A 15732-nucleotide genomic window follows, 5' to 3' on the forward strand; every position below is an offset into this window, starting at 1 on the left:
TCGGGGATCGGGGCTGGGCCGGGGTCTCTCCCGTGGATCATCCGGGCAGGGGGGCAGGAGGGGGAAAGGCCACCTGTGACAGGGAGGGTGAGGTGACACTCAGGAAGGGGACAGTGCATCCCCAGGTGAATCCAACGCTGGCGAGGCGTGAACCCATTCCCTGGGATTGAGGGGTGCCAGGGACCCCCCCGTGCCACCCCCAGCCCTGTCCCTGTCACCTGGAGGGCAGCGGGTGGGGGGCTCAGGCGAAGATGCTCCCGATGCTGGATGCCAGGATGATGGCGAGGATGATGCAGCACAACATGATCATGATCTTCTTCTGCTCGGGGAGACAGGGAATGTGAGGCAGGGACACGGCTGGGGAAGGGACAGGGACAGGGAACGGGCTGGGGAGGGGGACAGGGGATAAGGATGGAGCTGGGGAGGACGGCAAGAAATGGGGTGGGGGACAACAAGGATATGGGCTGGGCAGTGGGGAGAAAGGGCAGAGACAGGGTAAAGGACAAGGACGGGGGCTGGGGAGGGTGCAGGGCAGGTGTGAGCTGGTTCTCTGTGGCACAGGGAGGTGACAGTGCCAGCGTGCCCTGGGACAGGTGACCAAACACCGTGACTTACCCAAAAACTTGGTGGAGTGGGGGGGGGACAGTGTGGCCAGGGCTCGGAGCTGGGGGTGTCCCCAGCCCCGCGCCTCCTCCTTGTGTCCTACAGCACCGGGAAGCGGGGCCGGTGCAGCCCCCAGGTCCCCGGGCACCGGGAGCCGAGCCGGAGCCGGGCCGGGCTTTGGGTGCTCCCGCAGCCAGCACGGAGAGGAGGCGCAGGGCGGGATCGGCGGGATTTTATTACAGCGGGAGTTAAATATCCATGATAACACATCCTCCTGCCCGGACAGCAAAGCCAAGAGGGGGCGGGGACCCCGACAGCTCCGTCTGTCACAGCGCGGTGACAACAAACCACGCTGGTGCCACCAAACCCCCTGTTCTGTCCCTATTCCCGCCCTCATTCCACCGGGATGCCCGCGCGGGTGAGCGTCCGGCTTTCGGATTTGTGTCCTTGTCACCCCTCGCCGCGTCCCCACGGACGGAATCCTGTCCCCTTCCGTGGGGACATGAGGAGCAGATCCCAGGGAAAGCAGGACGGTCGGGAAAGGAGGCGGTGCTGGAGACACGGAGGGCTGGGAGCGGCAGGTCCGGGAGGAGCAGGGAGAGGAGGGGTCCAGGATCAGAGCCGGGGATGATCCCGCCGGGAGGTGACATCGCTGGGAGCGTCGGGAGCGTCTGGAGGAGGGAAAGGGGAGCTGGAGGAAAGGGAACGGGGACTGCAGCAGGAAGGGGGGAGCGGGGATGGCAGGGAAGAGGCAAAATCCAGAGCCGGGAGCAACACGGATCCCCAAAGAACACAGACCCTCAAGCACTGCAGACCCCGAATAGCACAGAGCCCTGAGCATCACAGACACCTGAGCACTGCAGACCCCAAAACCACAGACCCCAGAGCACCAGGGACCCCGAACATTGCAGACCCCCACAGAACACCCCCAGCACCGCAGACCTGAGATCACCAAAGCCAGAAGGCAGCGGCCCCAGCCCCAAATCCCAAAGCACTGGAGCCCCCAAAGCAGGAAATGGCACTGGGATCCCCCAGGGCTCTGTGTCCCCGCAGTGGGGGTCCCCTGCCCCCCAACACTTACAGACCCCCGCCCCAGGGGCTATTTCGTGTTCAGCCCCACCGAGAGTCCAATGATGAGGGCAACTGTCCCCAGCAAGAGCACGGCCACTGCCACCAAAGCCAGCAGCTTCTGGGGGAACAGGGGCAAGTTGGGGGTGGTGACACCTGTCCCATGTGGGGGGACACAGGGGCACCGAGGTGCTGCAGAGCCCTGGGGATGGGGCAGGAGGGGCTGAGTCCTCACCAGCTCATCACACCTGAGGGTGGGAGGGGGCTCAGGGGAGGAGTGGGACAGAGAGGACAGAGCTGCCAGCCTCCATGGAGTCACTGGGGGCAGGTGGGTGTTCTTGGGGTCAGCTGGGGGATAGGAGGGGCGGCGGCTGAAGGGGGACAGGAGGTGACTGAGGGAAATAAAGGGGTCTCAGGGCTGCTGGAGGATATGGGGGATGCTGGGAACACTGGGATGTGAAGGCACAACAAGGGCTGGAGGGGACAACACTGGGGGTACCTCAGGGATACTGGGGGCTACAGAGGGGACACTGGGGGCTATGCAGGGCACAAGGGAGTGTCAGTCTGTCTCACCCTCCTGGCCTCACTTTGGTACTTCACAGCCTTTTTGGTGTCAGCCACGGCCCGTTCCACAAATCCCACGGACTGGTCCATGTTGTTCTCTATGCGGTCGATCATGGCTCCCTATGGAGCACCCGGGGGACACAGAGAGAGGGGGGGACACTGAGAGCACCCTGGGGTGCTGGCACCCACCCACCTGGCACCGGATCGTCTCTGTGCTCTGCTCCACCTGCTCAGCTCTGCGTTATCCAGAAGCCCACCCTGGGGGAGAAGGGACAGGTGACACGGTGGGGACACGGTGACACAGCCCCACAGCACACGGCAGGTACACACACAGGTACTCACCCATCCCCGGGGCACACAGTGGCTCCTCGCGTGGCATGGGGGACAGAGAGGGGCTGAGAGAGGGGACAACACCACCACAGACTGGGGGACACTCCTGTGTCCCCTCCAGGCCACCACGGGGTGGTGAGTGGCTCCATGGGAACACGTGCAGTGGTCACACCCCAGCCCATATTGCTCCATGCCTGGACCCCCCTGTGCAGGTCCCTGGGCCACTCCATGGTCCTGTGCAGGTCCCTGTGACCCCCACTCGGGTCCCTGCTTGTCCCTGGTCATCCTGTGCACAGGTCCCTGTGTGTCCCCATACGTGGATCCCTTCTCATCCCTGTGACCCTGTGCCCAAATCCCTCATGGCTCATGTCCATGTCCCCATACACAATGGGGTCATCCATTGCCAGGTTCCTGCTTGTCCCTATGCTCAGGTCCCTGTTCACACTGCCCACAGGTCCCTGCTTATCTCTGTGTCCCCATACCCAGGTCTCTGCTTGTCCCTGTGTCCTCATGGCTGGGTCCGTGCGTGTCCCCATGTTCCTGTGGCCAGGTCCCTGTGTGTCCCTGTGTTCCCATGCCCAGGTCCTTGCATGTCTCTGTGTCCCCATACCCAGGTCCCTGCCTGTCCCCATGTCCCCATGCCCAGGTCTCCGCTTGTTCTTGTGTCCCCACACCCGGATCACTGCGTGTCTCTGTGTCCCCATACCCAGGTCCCTGCGTGTCCCTGTGTCTCTATGGCCAGGTCCCTGCCTGTCTCTGTGTTCCCGTGGCCAGGTCTCCACTTGTCCCAATGTCCCCACGGCCGGGTTGCTGCATGTCCCCATGTCTCTGTGGCCAGGTCCCGCGTATCCCTGAGTCCCCATAGCCGGGTCCCTGCCTGTCCCTGTGTCCCCATACCCAAGTCCCTGCCTGTCCCTGTGTCCCCATACCCAGGTCCCTGCCTGTCCCCGTGGTCAGGTCCCTGTGTGTCCCTGTGTCCCCATGGCTGGATCGCTGCATGTCCCCATGTCCCAGTGGCCAGGTCCCTGCATGTCCCTGTGTTCCCACGGCTGGGTCCCTGTGTGTCTCTATGTCCCCATGGCCAGGTCCTTGCATGTCCCCATGTTCCCGTGGCCAGGTCCCTGCATGTCCCCGTGTCCCCATGGCCAGGCCCCTGCGTGTCCCCGTGTCCCCGTGGCCAGGCCCCTCGTGTCCCCGTACCTGGTTCTCCACCAGCATGGCGATGTCCACGAACATGTCGTGGAGCTCCTTGATGCTGCTCTCCAGGCGCACGATGTCCTTGTGCCGGCCCTCGATCTCGCTCAGCGCCTGCTTCGAGATCTGCGAATCCATGATCTGCAGAGACAGGGACAGGGACACGTCAGAGGGGAGGCCTGGCCCTGGGACACCCCCCGCGTCCCCCGGTGTCCCCCACGTCAGGGCTCACCCCCGAGGTGAAGATGGAGGGGTTCCCACTCTCCAGCATCTCCTCCAGCTCCTCGTCCGTGGTGTTCTTGCCGGCTGCAGGCACGTGGGGAGAGGTGGGAAATAAGGGGCGGGGTCTGTATGGTCTGGCTCCTCCCACCTGACTAAACTTGGTAAAATGGGAGGGGCCTGTGTGGTTTGGCTCCTCCCACTCTAGGAGGAGGTGGGGTTTGATGCCGGGGTCACTCACTGATTTCCAGCTGGCGCTGGATCCGGCCCTTGCTCCGCTCCCGGAAATCCACCTGCGCCTCGTTGTACTTGGTCATGACATCCACGAACTTGCGGGACAGCACCGAGTGCTGGGGACAGGGACAGGGGCGTGAGGGTGGGGACAGGGACACCCAGGGCACGGTGTGACACTGAGGGACTGGACCTGGTCCTGGGGATAGTGTGACACTGAGGGACTGGACCTGGTCCTGGGGACGGGAATATGGAACACCCCAGGCATGGCATATCCCCATGGGCCACTCTCACAGGGGACAGGAGCAAGGACAGAGGTGTGACACTGCCCAGGGGACATGATGAGGGGCTGAGGTGGGGATGGGAAGTCACATCAGTGACATTCTGGGCATGGTGTGTTCCTGGTCCCAGCATGGACAGGAAAACACACTGGGAGTGGGGACAGTGGCATGAGACCCAGGGGACCCTAGATGTGGCATGTCCCAGCACAGGGTGACAGGACAGAGAGTTGGGGACAGGGCAGAGGGACACAAAGGCTGGGATCACAGAGTGCTGTTGGGGACCCCTGGACATGCCACATCCCCAGCCCGTGGGGGACAGGGTGGGACCTGGGGACACTGGCTGAGGGCTGGAGCTGACCTGGGACTTGCGTATCCGGAGGTCAGCTGAGGATCGTGCCTCGTCCTGCTCGATGTTCCTCTCCATGCCTGGAGAGAGACAGACCTCAGCCCACCAGGAACCTTCCCCACTGCCAGCCCCCATGGTCCCAGAGTGCCAGAGGGACAGGGACACCCGTGATACGCGGTGGGGACAGGGCCACTCACTCTTCAGCTTGTTACGGACGCTGTTGGCCATTTTCTTGATGTCTGTCGTCAGCTGCTCCAGATCATCTTTGGTCTCTGTGGGATCACGGGTGTGAGCCACCGTGGGGATGTCCCCAGGGAGGGTCCCCATGACCAGGGGAGGCCGTGGGGACACTGTGACAGCACTCACTCTGCTCTGGGATGGGGGCTGAGAGGATGATGCTGTAGAGCTTCTTGGCTTCCTCCACGTTCTCCGAGATCTTGTCGATGTTCTGCCGGGTCTCCTCAATCTGGGCACGCCCGGGAGGATTTTGGGGGGTTAGGAGGCAGCCCTGCACCCCCCAGCCAAGCTCCCAGCCCTCCCTCACCTCCGAGAAGAACTCATCCATGAAGGCCGTGTTGTCCACGGCGATCTCCAGCTCCTCCTCATCGTCTGCATCCTGCTTCTGTAGGGACACGGTGCTCAGGGGGGACCCCGTGCCCTGCCAGCACCCCCAGATACCCCCCGGGGGTGACAGGGACACGGGGGGAGCAGCCATGGGTTGTGGTGGCACGGGGGGGACATCTGCAGCGGGGCAGAGCGGGAGGGGTGAGCCCAGCTCACATCTGGCCACACGTGGCTGGGAATTAAGGGATTGCTGGGCTCGGCCAGAGGGAGGGAACGGGGACAGCGATGGGATGGGGACAGCACGGGGTTTATGTCCCAAACCATGGCCCTACAGCAGCTCTGGGGCAGCCCTGGGGGACACGAAGGTGGCTGCTGCCCCTCACCCTGGTGTGGTGCCCAGGCCCCCCCCACCATGTGCTCCCAAATCCAGCCCTTCCCAAAACTCAGCCTCAGCCCTTCTGCCTCCCCTCGCCCCCTGAGCTCCACCAACACCCCGGGGGTGCTGTTGGGGTGTCCTGCAGATGGGGACAGAGCCCAGGCTGGGACCCCCCACCCCCCTCCTCCTGCTGCTGGAGTAAAAATAAAATTAATCCCTTCACTCCCCCCGAAGCCTTTATCTGCTGGCTCCATAATCCCGGTAAATCCCTGCCAAGCCTCCCTGCCATGCCTAGGGGCCCAGCCCGGACCTGGGGGCCTGCTGGGACCCCCATGATTCGTGGGGAGCAGGGGGAGCCCCCAGGAGTGCCCGGGGGGAAGTGGGGCCCCAGGCGGAGCGGGAAAAGGGAGAAGGAAGCGGTCCTGGTGGCGGGAACACGGGGACGTGTGGGCTGCACAGCGGGGAAGTGTGGGGGGCACAGTGGGGTGTGGGCACCCCAAATCCGCCGCCATCTCCGCAGGTTGGACACCCCCGACAGGCCAGGGGTGCACCCTATAGTGTGGGGGGGACAGGACTCAGCTGGGGGGTCACGTCACCCCAAAACACCCACCGTGTCCCCAAACCTCACAGGGATGGCACCCCAGTCCCTCCCAGCTGAGACCCCCGTTGGAGGCAGGCTCAGGGTCCCCCACCTGCTGTGGGGTGACCCCTGTGACAACCCACGCACACCAGGGTGGGGTCTCGGTGCCATCCCCCTGTGATGTCCCCACCCACCCACCATGGATTGGGGTGTCCCCAAGACCCCAGCCCACCATGAGATGAGGCCTGACCTCCCCCCATCCCCGTGACACTCCAGCACCGTGGGGTGGCATTTCGGTGACATCCACCCCGTGATGTCCCCACCCACCCCAGACCCGGTTTTTGGGGTCCCCTCTCCCCGCGATGCCCCTGCCCACCATGGGGTGGGGTCTCGGGGACCCCCATCCCGGTGTCACCCTTTTCCTGAGGGTCTCCCTGGGGGTGTCCCCTGTGCCCTGCCCCCCCTGGGGTCCCTCACCGCCTTGAGCTGCTCCAGCCGGTCCTTCATGGTGCCCCCGGAGGCTGGGGGGGCGCGGGGGGGTCCCCGTGCTCGCCCAGCGCAGGGATGGGCGGTGTCACCCTCGGTCCTCGCCGCTCGGCCGGGCCTCCTACATCCAGGCGAGGTGCCGGGTGGCCCTGTCCCCTGTGCCTGTGGCCAAGCCCGGGGCTGTCCCTGCGCTAATCCCCAGTGACGGGCACGGGGAAGGCGCCGAGGGAGGGAGGGAGGGACGAGCTGGAGCCGCCCCTTCACCTGGGACACGCGGGGACAGCGGGGCCGCTGCGGGCGGCGGCTGGGGGCGGCCCCCGGGCCCCCCGGGAGGTGACAGAGGTGGGCTGGGGTGTGGGTGTGGAGGCCGTGGGGAAGCTGGTGCCCCTCGGGGGTCACACGGTGAGGACGTGTCACCCCCTGCCACGTGTGGCTGCCGCGGGAGCATGGCTGGGGACACCAACACGGCTGGGGACACGGCTGGGGACAGGGAGCACGGCTGGGGACACGGCTGTGGGTGTGGGTCACAGCTGGGGACATGGCTACGTTCGGGGCCCACGCCTCAGGGGGACGGGGCTGTGGATAGGAGTCACATCTGGGGACACAGCTGTGGATTCGGGACGCTGTTGGGGGACACGGCTGGGCATGAGCCGGCACAGGGGACAGCTTGGGGACATGGCTGCAGTTAGGGGACACAACTGAGGGTCGTGCCTGGGGACAGGGATCTCGGCCTGGGGAGGCACGGCTGGGGACAGGGGACACGGGTGGGGGGCATGGCTGGGGATGGGACGCAGCTGGGGACAGGGCTGGGCGGGCAGTGCTACGGCTGTGGATGGGGTGGCATTGGCTGTGGACGGGGTGACATTGGCTGTGGATGGGGTGACACTGGGGGCCACGGCTGCGGGAGGGGCCATACGGGTGTCACCGCTGTGCGCGGGAGAAAAAGGGACGCTGCCCCTTTAAGAAATATACACGGGTGGGCGTGGTCTCTTCTGGGCGTGGCCTTTGATGGCCCCGCCCCCACGCGCGCACCGGGCGGGTGGGACACGGGGCGGTGGAGATGGATGACGTCATGCGGCTGCGCCCGCGGCGGCGCATGCGCGGCGGGGCCCGAGGCCTGGTCGGGCGGCGCGGAGCCTGCGGGCGGGGGGCGCCGGCGCCGCCATGTTCCGGTACCCGGTGAGCGGGGAGGAGCCGGGGGGGGCCGGGGCGGGCGGGGCCCCGCGGGACCTGCGGGACAACCCTGCCGGGACGGCACCGGGGCGGTGTAACGGGGTGGGGGGGGGTATAACGGGCTGGGGCGGGGGAAGTGAAATGAGTTGGGGAGGGCGGCCGAGGAGGGGGTCTGAGGGGCTGGGAGGGGGCTCCAGGCTGGCACAAGGAGTCTGGGGTACACTGGGGACCTGGAACGGGCTGGGGGAGCGTATAACGGGAGGGGTCACTCTCTAGGTGTGGAGGGTCATTGGGGTGATGTAATGGCTTGGGGGAGTCACTGCATAGGAATAATGGGTTGGGGGATTCCCAGGGGTGGATAACGGGGCTGGGGGGGATATCGGTGGTGGGAGGGTGTATTGTATAGGTATAATGGGTTGGGAGGTCGTCAGGGAGGTCCAGTGGGGCTGACCCCGTTCCTGGCTGTCCCAGTCCCTGGAGGACTGCCCGCTGGACGAGGATGAAGATGCCTTCCAGGCTCTGGGGGAGGAGGATGAAGACATCGACCAGTTCAACGATGACACCTTTGGGGCCGGCGCCGTCGGTGAGACCCCGAGTGTCGCCCCCAGAGCTCCCTGACCCCGCAGGTGCCCCTGGCCCACGGCACTAACCCTGTGCCCCCTCACAGATGATGACTGGCAGGAGGCCCACGAGCGGCTGGCGGAGCTGGAGGACAAGGCCGGCTCGAGCCGGGAGCGGGACGGTCCCGTTGGCAACGACGGGGACGTCCTGGGTGACCCCGAGGACGCGCTGGCTGAGCGGCTGACGCGCCTCGTCATCGACAGCGAACTGGAGGACCCGGCCATCATGCAGGCCGTGCACACCAGGGATCCCCCGCAGGTGGGAGCGGGCTGGGGGATCCAGGGGGATGTGGGGATGGATCCCACAGCGCTGTCCTGACTCTCCCTGTGCCCTGCAGCAGCCTGGAGGGCTCAATTCCAGCATCTGGGACAGCTCGGCCATGCTGCGGCGCATCCGGGGGCCACTCCTCGCTCAGGTAGGGTGCTGGGGTGCTGATCCCAAACGCCTGTGGCAGCCAGCTGGGTGGGATAGACTGGTCCTGGGATAGTGGAGTGTCCTGCTTCCTTCCTCTGTGTCTGTGGCTTGTGGGGGGACCCTCAGAGCTGTCACCCCTCGGACCCTGGAGGGCTGGGATGATGGAGTTCGGCTGTTCTGGGATGCCTGGTGATGTCTGAGGGATTTCAGGGCTCCCAGCAGGATTTGGGAATGTTGATGCCTGGAGGCAGAGGATTTTTGTGTTGTTGTGGTTTCATTAAGAGTCATGCTTTGAAGTGCTGCGTGTCCAACCCTCTGCTGGCTCTGCCGGGCTGGGAGGTGACCCAGCATTCCCTCCCCACGCCCTGTTATCCCAAACGGGACGCACTCGGCAATCTGGGCACTCCGGGAATGCCCAGCCTTGTGTGGAGATCCCAGGGAAGCACAGTGGGGGTGGAGAGCTGGCAGGGGGAAGGGGAGAACACTGACCCTCATCTGTCCCAGCCTGTGGCTCCAGGGGGGTGTCCCTCCCGTTCTCCTGCAGGAGATGCCCTCGGTGTCCGTGCTGGATTATGCCCTGCCCCAGCGGCCTCCGCAGGCTCGGGATGAGGAGCGGGATCCCTCGGAGCGGGCGCTGCCCCGGCGCTCCTCCTCCCCCATCATCGGGAGCCCCCCTGTCCGGGCCATTCCCATCGGGACCCCCCCCAAACAGGCTGCCATCCCCAACTTCAACCAGCAGGTATCTCTTCGCTTCCCAGTTTCCCACTGCTCCCAAGGGTGCAAGCTGCTTCCCAGGGGGAGTGACTTTGCCCCTTGTCTCCCCCCAGATCCTGTGTCCCAAGCCTGTCCATATCCGAGCTACCATGCAGCAGCGTTATCCCGCTCCCTATGGAGAGAGGATGTCCCCCAACCAGCTCTGCAATGTTCCGGTATCCAGCTTTCCCTCCTCCATCTTTTTGGGGATTGATGACCAGCCCTCCCAAAACCTCCCTGTGTTCCTGTGGCTCGTCTCTCCCCCCATGGAGCTTGGCCATCCTGGGGTTTGTCCCATCTGCCAGTCGTGGTCTGTGACTGGGGTCCCTTTTCCCAACTCTTTCCCCAGAATTCCTCCCTCCTGGGCCACCCGTTCCCCCACAGCGTCTCTCCCGTCCTCACACACCTGCAGAGAGCCCAGCTGCTTGGAGGAGCCCAGGTAAAGCTCCTTCCTGTGCTTTATCCCACCTTTCTCTCTGCATGGCACTGGGACCTGGCACTCCATGCCTCTTGCCCACCATCCCAGATCCTTTTCCCCCCTGGCTGACTCCAGGTGTCCTCTGTGCCCCTGCAGGCCGGCCGAATGTCCCCCAGCCAGTTTGCCCGCGTGTCCGGGCTGGTGGGGAGCCCGCTGCCCTCGGTGAACCCCAAGCTGCTGCAGGGCAGAGTTGGGCAGATGATGTCCCCGGCCGGAGGGTTCCGTGCCTTTTTCGGGGCTCCCCCCGCCCCGCCGCCCTCGCAGCTGCCGCACCCTCCGGGCCCCGGATCCCACCTGCAGAACCTGAGGTCGGTGCTGTCCCTGTCCCGGCGTCCCAGCCGCTCCCTGCGTCCCTCCCTGACTGTTCCCGCCCTCCCCAGGCCTCAGCCCCAGATGTTCCGGCCGGACACGACCCACCTGCACCCGCAGCACCGGCGGCTCCTGCACCAGCGGCAGCAGCAGAACCGCAAGTGAGTGCGGGCACGGGGCCGGGGCCGCGCGGCACGGGGACGTGTCCTGCTTCCGGGGTCACCTGTCCCCCCTCTCTGTCCCTTCCTGTAGCTCCGGTGTGCTCACGGGTGCCCTTCTTCTCCTGCCAGCCAGCACCGGAGCCTCAACGGCTCCGGGGGGGACCGAGGGGGCCACCGGAGCAGCCATCAGGAGCAGATCCGTAAGGATCCCTACGCCAACCTCATGCTGCAGCGGGAGAAGGACTGGGTGTCCAAGATCCAGATGATGCAGCTGCAGAGCACTGATCCCTACCTGGATGATTATTATTATCAGGTACTCAGGGCAGCACCTTCCCCCTGGCCATTGGAGATGGGGTGGGAAGGGGATGTCAATCCAGGGAGAAGGGCAATGGGTTGTTTTCCTCCCTGGAAGAGGAAGGCAGAGGGACAGGGTGGGATCAGCATCCCTGGGATGAGCTGACTCCTTTTTGGGTGAGATTCCAGGAGTGAGATGTTGGGGTGCACTGGTTTCATAGGTCTGGGATAACAGAGGAGCAGCTCCTCTCCATTGGAAGTGTGACAGAGCCAGGATAAAACCCCTGGAATGAGACAAGGGAGATGCTAAATGGAAAACTCAAGAAAGATCCTTGTCAGGGAAAGGCTGACTCTGATCTGACTGGGAATGGTGGTGGGGAACCCTATGGGAATCCAAGCAGTGCAGAGGAGAAGGTGGATAGGGAGGGATTGCTCCTGCTTTTTTCCATTTCAGGAATAGGGAATGTCAGACAGTGCTGGGAAAAGCCAGACTTGGAGCAGGTGGAGCAAGGTGGACAGTTTGAGGATCCCCAGGGAAAGAGGGAAATGTCTGGGATGGACACTGGGGACCTGAATGGGGTGGGAGAGCTGTGGTTCCTCTCCTGAGCCGGCAGAGTTTTTTTGGGATCTGTGGGTGAGCTGGTCCCAGTAGAGAAGAGGAACTGGTGCAGGATGTGAGTCAGCAAAGCTCCGCCATTGCAAAACGGGGTGGATGGGGTGGGGAGGTCCTGGCATGGTGCCAATGGAGCAAGGCAAACTAACTGGGATGTGCTGGGAAGAACTGGGAACCCCACAAGGAGAATGGATTTGTCATTGTCCTGAGAGAGGGCTGAGGAGAAGCCTCAATCTCTGTCATCCTGAGGGATGGGAGAGGAGGAGGGACTCAGCTGTGGCTTAAATGTTGATGTTGAGAAGATGATGGAGCTGAGGACAGGGAGATTGCCAATGGTTTTTTGGGAGAAGGCACTCAGCATTTCCTCTCCCTGCCTCAGAATTACTTCCAGAAGCTGGAGAAGTTGGCAGCAGCCGAGGAAGTGCATGGTGACGGCCCCAAGAAGGAGCGCACTAAACTCATCACCCCTCAGGTGGCCAAGCTGGAGCACACCTACAAGCCAGGTAAAGCCCTCCAGCAGCCCCAGGGCTCCTTTTATCCAGGGATTGAGGGGACTCATCCCTCGGCTTCCCTGCTCCCTGCTCTCTGCAGTGCAGTTTGAGGGCTCGCTGGGAAAGCTCACCGTCTCCAGTGTCAACAACCCTCGGAAGATGATCGACGCTGTGGTGACGTCCCGCAGCGAGGATGATGTGAGTTCCTCCTGGCCTTCCTCCCTTCCAACAGCCCTGTGGCTGCTTCCCACAGCCCTGATTCCCTCTTCCCTTCCTGGCAGGAGACAAAGGAGAAGCAGGTTCGGGATAAGAGGCGACAGACGCTCGTCACCATTGAGAAGGTGAGTTTAAGGGGGATCGTCCCGACCCTCAGAGGTCCATGGTGGGATCAAAAGTGGGCCAGCCCCACCCATTCTATGGTTCCCTGAGTGATCCATGCTTCCTGCAGACGTACAGCCTCCTCCTGGACGTGGAGGACTACGAGCGCCGCTACCTCCTGAGCCTGGAAGGGGAGCGGCCAGCCCTGATGGAGGAGAGGAAGCAGAAGATCTGTGACATGTATGACAATCTGAGGGGGAAGGCACCAGGGCAGGACAGGTGAGCGGGATTTGGGAGCTCCAGCACTCTGGGATCACTGAAACCAGTTGTCGATGGAACGGTTTGGCTCTGGCAGAGGGCTGAAGTAACCTTTTTTAGCCATTTTACCCTCACTGTGGTTACAAAGTTACGACTTCCATCCTCTCCCTCTGGCACAGTTGAGGATCAGGGATATCTTTCCCATGTAGTTTTTTCCTACCTCAGGGATGTTTTTTCAGGCCCACCAGGTGTGTTTTCCACCTGGTGCTGAGGCAGATCCAGCCATGGGATAGCCCTGGGATGCTCCCAGGTGAGGGTTGACACCTTTCTCCCTCCCTGCTCAGGCCAAGTGATGACCACTTCATGCAGATCATGTGCATCCGGAAAGGAAAGCGCCTGGTGGCCCGGATCCTGCCCTTCCTGGCTCCAGAGCAAGCGGCCGACGTGCTCATGGCCACAGCCAGGAACCTGCCCTTCCTCATCAAGAAGGATGCTCAGGATGAGGTGAGCTTCCAGAGGCTGGGAGGGCTCTGTGTGTCTGCAGGGTGGCATTCCTGCCTTTCCTGGGAGGGTGCCAGATGTTTGGAGAGAGAAGCTGTTTGCAGTTCCAGCCAGGCACAGGGAAAGGTGAGCAGCTCCCAGCTGTGTTCCTTTCTCCATAGGTGCTTCCCTGCCTCTTGAGGCCCTTTTCCCATGTCCTCTACCACCTTCCCTTGGGAACAGTCACCAGCCTTGTGCAGCAGCTCACCAACCTACCTCAGAGCGCCGCCGCTCCCACCAACCTGCACCTCACTGCTGTGCTCCAAAACAAGGTGCTCCTCATTCCCACCCCTTCCCACCCTTGGGAATTGCTCCAGCAGCCTCTCAGCACTGGGGTGCTCCCCTCGCTAATTAACGAGGGTGTCTGGCACATTAATTAATGGTCTGGGGTGGCCCTGGGCTCTGCTTCAGCCTGGCAGCAGCTTCTGGGTCTGTCCTGCTGTGCTCCATGCTCCAGTCCTGGATTTGGGGTGGGAATGTTGCTCCAGTAAATCTCTCCTGGGCTGGGAGTGGTCTGTGGTCTTTTCTTCCTCCTCCTGCAAAGGCAGGCAGGGATCTTCCTGCTCGTGCCAGCATTCCAGGAGGGTTGGGAAGTGCTGGGGATTCTCCAGTTCCCTCAAGGAATGCTTGGAGGTGACAGATCCCTTCTCTGTCCCCACAGTTTGGTCTGTCCCTGCTGTACCTGGTCCTGAGCCGAGGGGAGGAATTGCAGAGCTCAGACACAAACACAGAGCTGATGCAGGACAACCAATGGTAACTCCCTGTCCCGGGCTGGGATGCTCCTGCCTGGACTGTCACCACATTCCCAGCCCCTTGGGGTGGCAAAGGCACCCCCACACCTCTCACTGCTCCCTCCTCTCTCCCGTTTTCCCGGCAGGACGGAGCTGATGCTGATGGCGACCCGGGAGCTGCTGCGGATCCCTCAGGGAGCCTTGGCAAAGCCCGTGTCGATCCCCTCCAACCTGATCTCCCTCTTCTCCCGCTACGTTGACCAGCAGAAGCTGAACCTGCTGGAGACGAAATTGCAGTGAGTGCCAGCCCTCTTTTCCCGTGGGAATGTGGCCCTGTGCCACCAGGGGAATGGGAGAAGGGGGAAACCAGAGGTGGGGGTGCAGCTGGAGAAGGATTGGAGTGGGGAGGAGCAGCCTGGGGAGAAGGGAATTGTTGCCTCCCTCTGATCTCACCACTGGTGTTCCCTGGTTCCAGCTTAGTGCAGGGGATCCGGTAGATCTCCGTGGCTCCTCGCCACCACTGGAATGTTCCAGAGGAAGGAAGGAAGGATGGAAGGAAGGAAGGAAGGATGGAGGGCACACGGTTCACCCCACACCTCCCCCGACACTCGGCCTGGCACATGGGGCGCATCCGCCCCCCAATCCCTGGATCAGCAGGAAGAGGGGGATGTTTGGCTGCTCCCCCCTTTCCCACAAAGTGCTGCCTTTCCCTGCAGCTCCCAATTTCCCCACGACTCCCTCTGCACCCCCAGAAACTGCTGCTTCCCCCCAAACACACACACACACCCACGCACACTACTGAGGATCCCGGGGAGCCCCTCGCTCCACATCCACGGCCAGGGGTTCTCTGCTCATTCCCTGCTCCTTCTGCAGCCCTTCCCACAAGCACTGAGCTCTGCTTCCTGCCCTTCCCCACACTTCACACACTTGTTTCGCACACTCGCCTCGTCTTCCCAAAATTCGGCTCCTTCCCTCCCCCCGGGATCAGCCCAGCAGCTCCGGGGTGGGGGGCACAGCCGGGTCTCTGTCCCCTCCAGATCAGATCCGGGTGGCTTCAGCTGTGCTGCTCCTCGGGAAGGTGGTTGTGGTGGTTGGGGGATAAATTTAATTTTTTTTTTTTTTTTTTTTTTTGCTTTTAAAAAGAAAAAAAAAAACCAAGAGATTTGCACATGTAGGGATTTTACACCCCAGAATTCCTCCTGGCATTAACCAGCCCCTTCCTCTGCTCCCAGCCCTTTCCCTGTCCTTTTTCTCTGACAGATCAAGTGGAAAGTTCGTTTATTATTTTTATTTTATTTTATTGCTTTTTTCCCTGCTTTTTTGTTTTGGTTTTTTTTTTTTTTTTTTTTTGCTTTTCCCCCTCTTTTTTGCTTTTTTTCTTATTTCATTTGCTTGCAGTAATTTTTTTGTTTGGTTTTTTTTTTTCCTTCCCCGTCCCTCCCAGTTTTCGGTTCTGGTTAATGAGGATAAAGTTTCTAAATTTACATTTTTATAGGGTATTGTAAATAAAGATGAATTGTATACGGCTGCCAGCCTGGCCTCTCCTTCTCTGGGCCCTGCCACCCCCTGCGCGACCCGGGCATGTCCCCGCGGTGCCCCCACTCTGTCCCCTGGCGGGTCTCGAACCCACGAACCCCAGGAGTACCTCCGTGGGCAGCGGGCAGGGGGCGTGGTTACGCCTTAGCCAATGGCAACGCGCCTGGTGCGAAGCCCCGCCCCTTCGCCAATCACTGGCG

The 15732-nt window shown here is 62.5% G+C and overlaps 2 protein-coding genes across 7 annotated transcripts; one reads left to right on the forward strand and one right to left on the reverse strand.

Moving 5' to 3' along the window:
- Positions 1-226: 226 nt before the first annotated feature.
- LOC113460526 (syntaxin-3-like) lies at positions 227-7605 on the reverse strand. 5 transcript variants are annotated; one of them, XM_074543670.1, is made up of 11 exons: positions 6834-7602; positions 5381-5458; positions 5203-5302; positions 5034-5108; positions 4849-4916; positions 4220-4328; positions 3992-4065; positions 3766-3900; positions 2245-2355; positions 1685-1792; positions 1137-1274 (listed from the first exon to the last, which is right to left on the reverse strand). In XM_074543670.1, the coding sequence occupies exons 1-10, from the start codon at positions 7380-7382 to the stop codon at positions 1703-1705; spliced, it is 1389 nt and encodes a 462-aa protein (XP_074399771.1). In that variant the 5' UTR covers positions 7383-7602; the 3' UTR covers positions 1137-1274; positions 1685-1702. The 5 variants fall into 5 exon arrangements, with proteins under 5 accessions (XP_074399772.1, XP_074399770.1, XP_074399771.1 ...); XM_074543673.1 differs by lacking the exons at positions 1685-1792; positions 2245-2355 and adding exons at positions 2429-2493; positions 2578-2602 and having other exon boundaries at positions 1139-1274; XM_074543671.1 differs by lacking the exons at positions 1137-1274; positions 1685-1792 and adding an exon at positions 227-319 and having other exon boundaries at positions 6834-7604.
- Positions 7606-7706: 101 nt separating this feature from the next.
- Positions 7707-15519, forward strand: PATL1 (PAT1 homolog 1, processing body mRNA decay factor). 2 transcript variants are annotated; one of them, XM_074543667.1, is made up of 19 exons: positions 7707-8021; positions 8487-8598; positions 8683-8894; positions 8974-9051; positions 9595-9789; positions 9878-9979; positions 10153-10242; positions 10378-10589; positions 10662-10751; positions 10881-11064; positions 12038-12161; positions 12250-12347; positions 12431-12490; positions 12598-12746; positions 13070-13229; positions 13388-13537; positions 13927-14018; positions 14143-14292; positions 14472-15519. In XM_074543667.1, exons 1-19 carry the CDS (start codon positions 8007-8009, stop codon positions 14491-14493), a joined length of 2295 nt encoding a protein of 764 aa, XP_074399768.1. In that variant the 5' UTR covers positions 7707-8006; the 3' UTR covers positions 14494-15519. The 2 variants fall into 2 exon arrangements, with proteins under 2 accessions (XP_074399768.1, XP_074399769.1); XM_074543668.1 differs by having other exon boundaries at positions 8977-9051.
- The last annotated feature ends 213 nt before the right edge of the window (positions 15520-15732 follow it).

This window comes from Zonotrichia albicollis, chromosome 6 (assembly GCF_047830755.1).
Source record: "Zonotrichia albicollis isolate bZonAlb1 chromosome 6, bZonAlb1.hap1, whole genome shotgun sequence".
In the NCBI taxonomy this organism is placed as follows: Eukaryota; Metazoa; Chordata; class Aves; order Passeriformes; family Passerellidae; genus Zonotrichia; species Zonotrichia albicollis.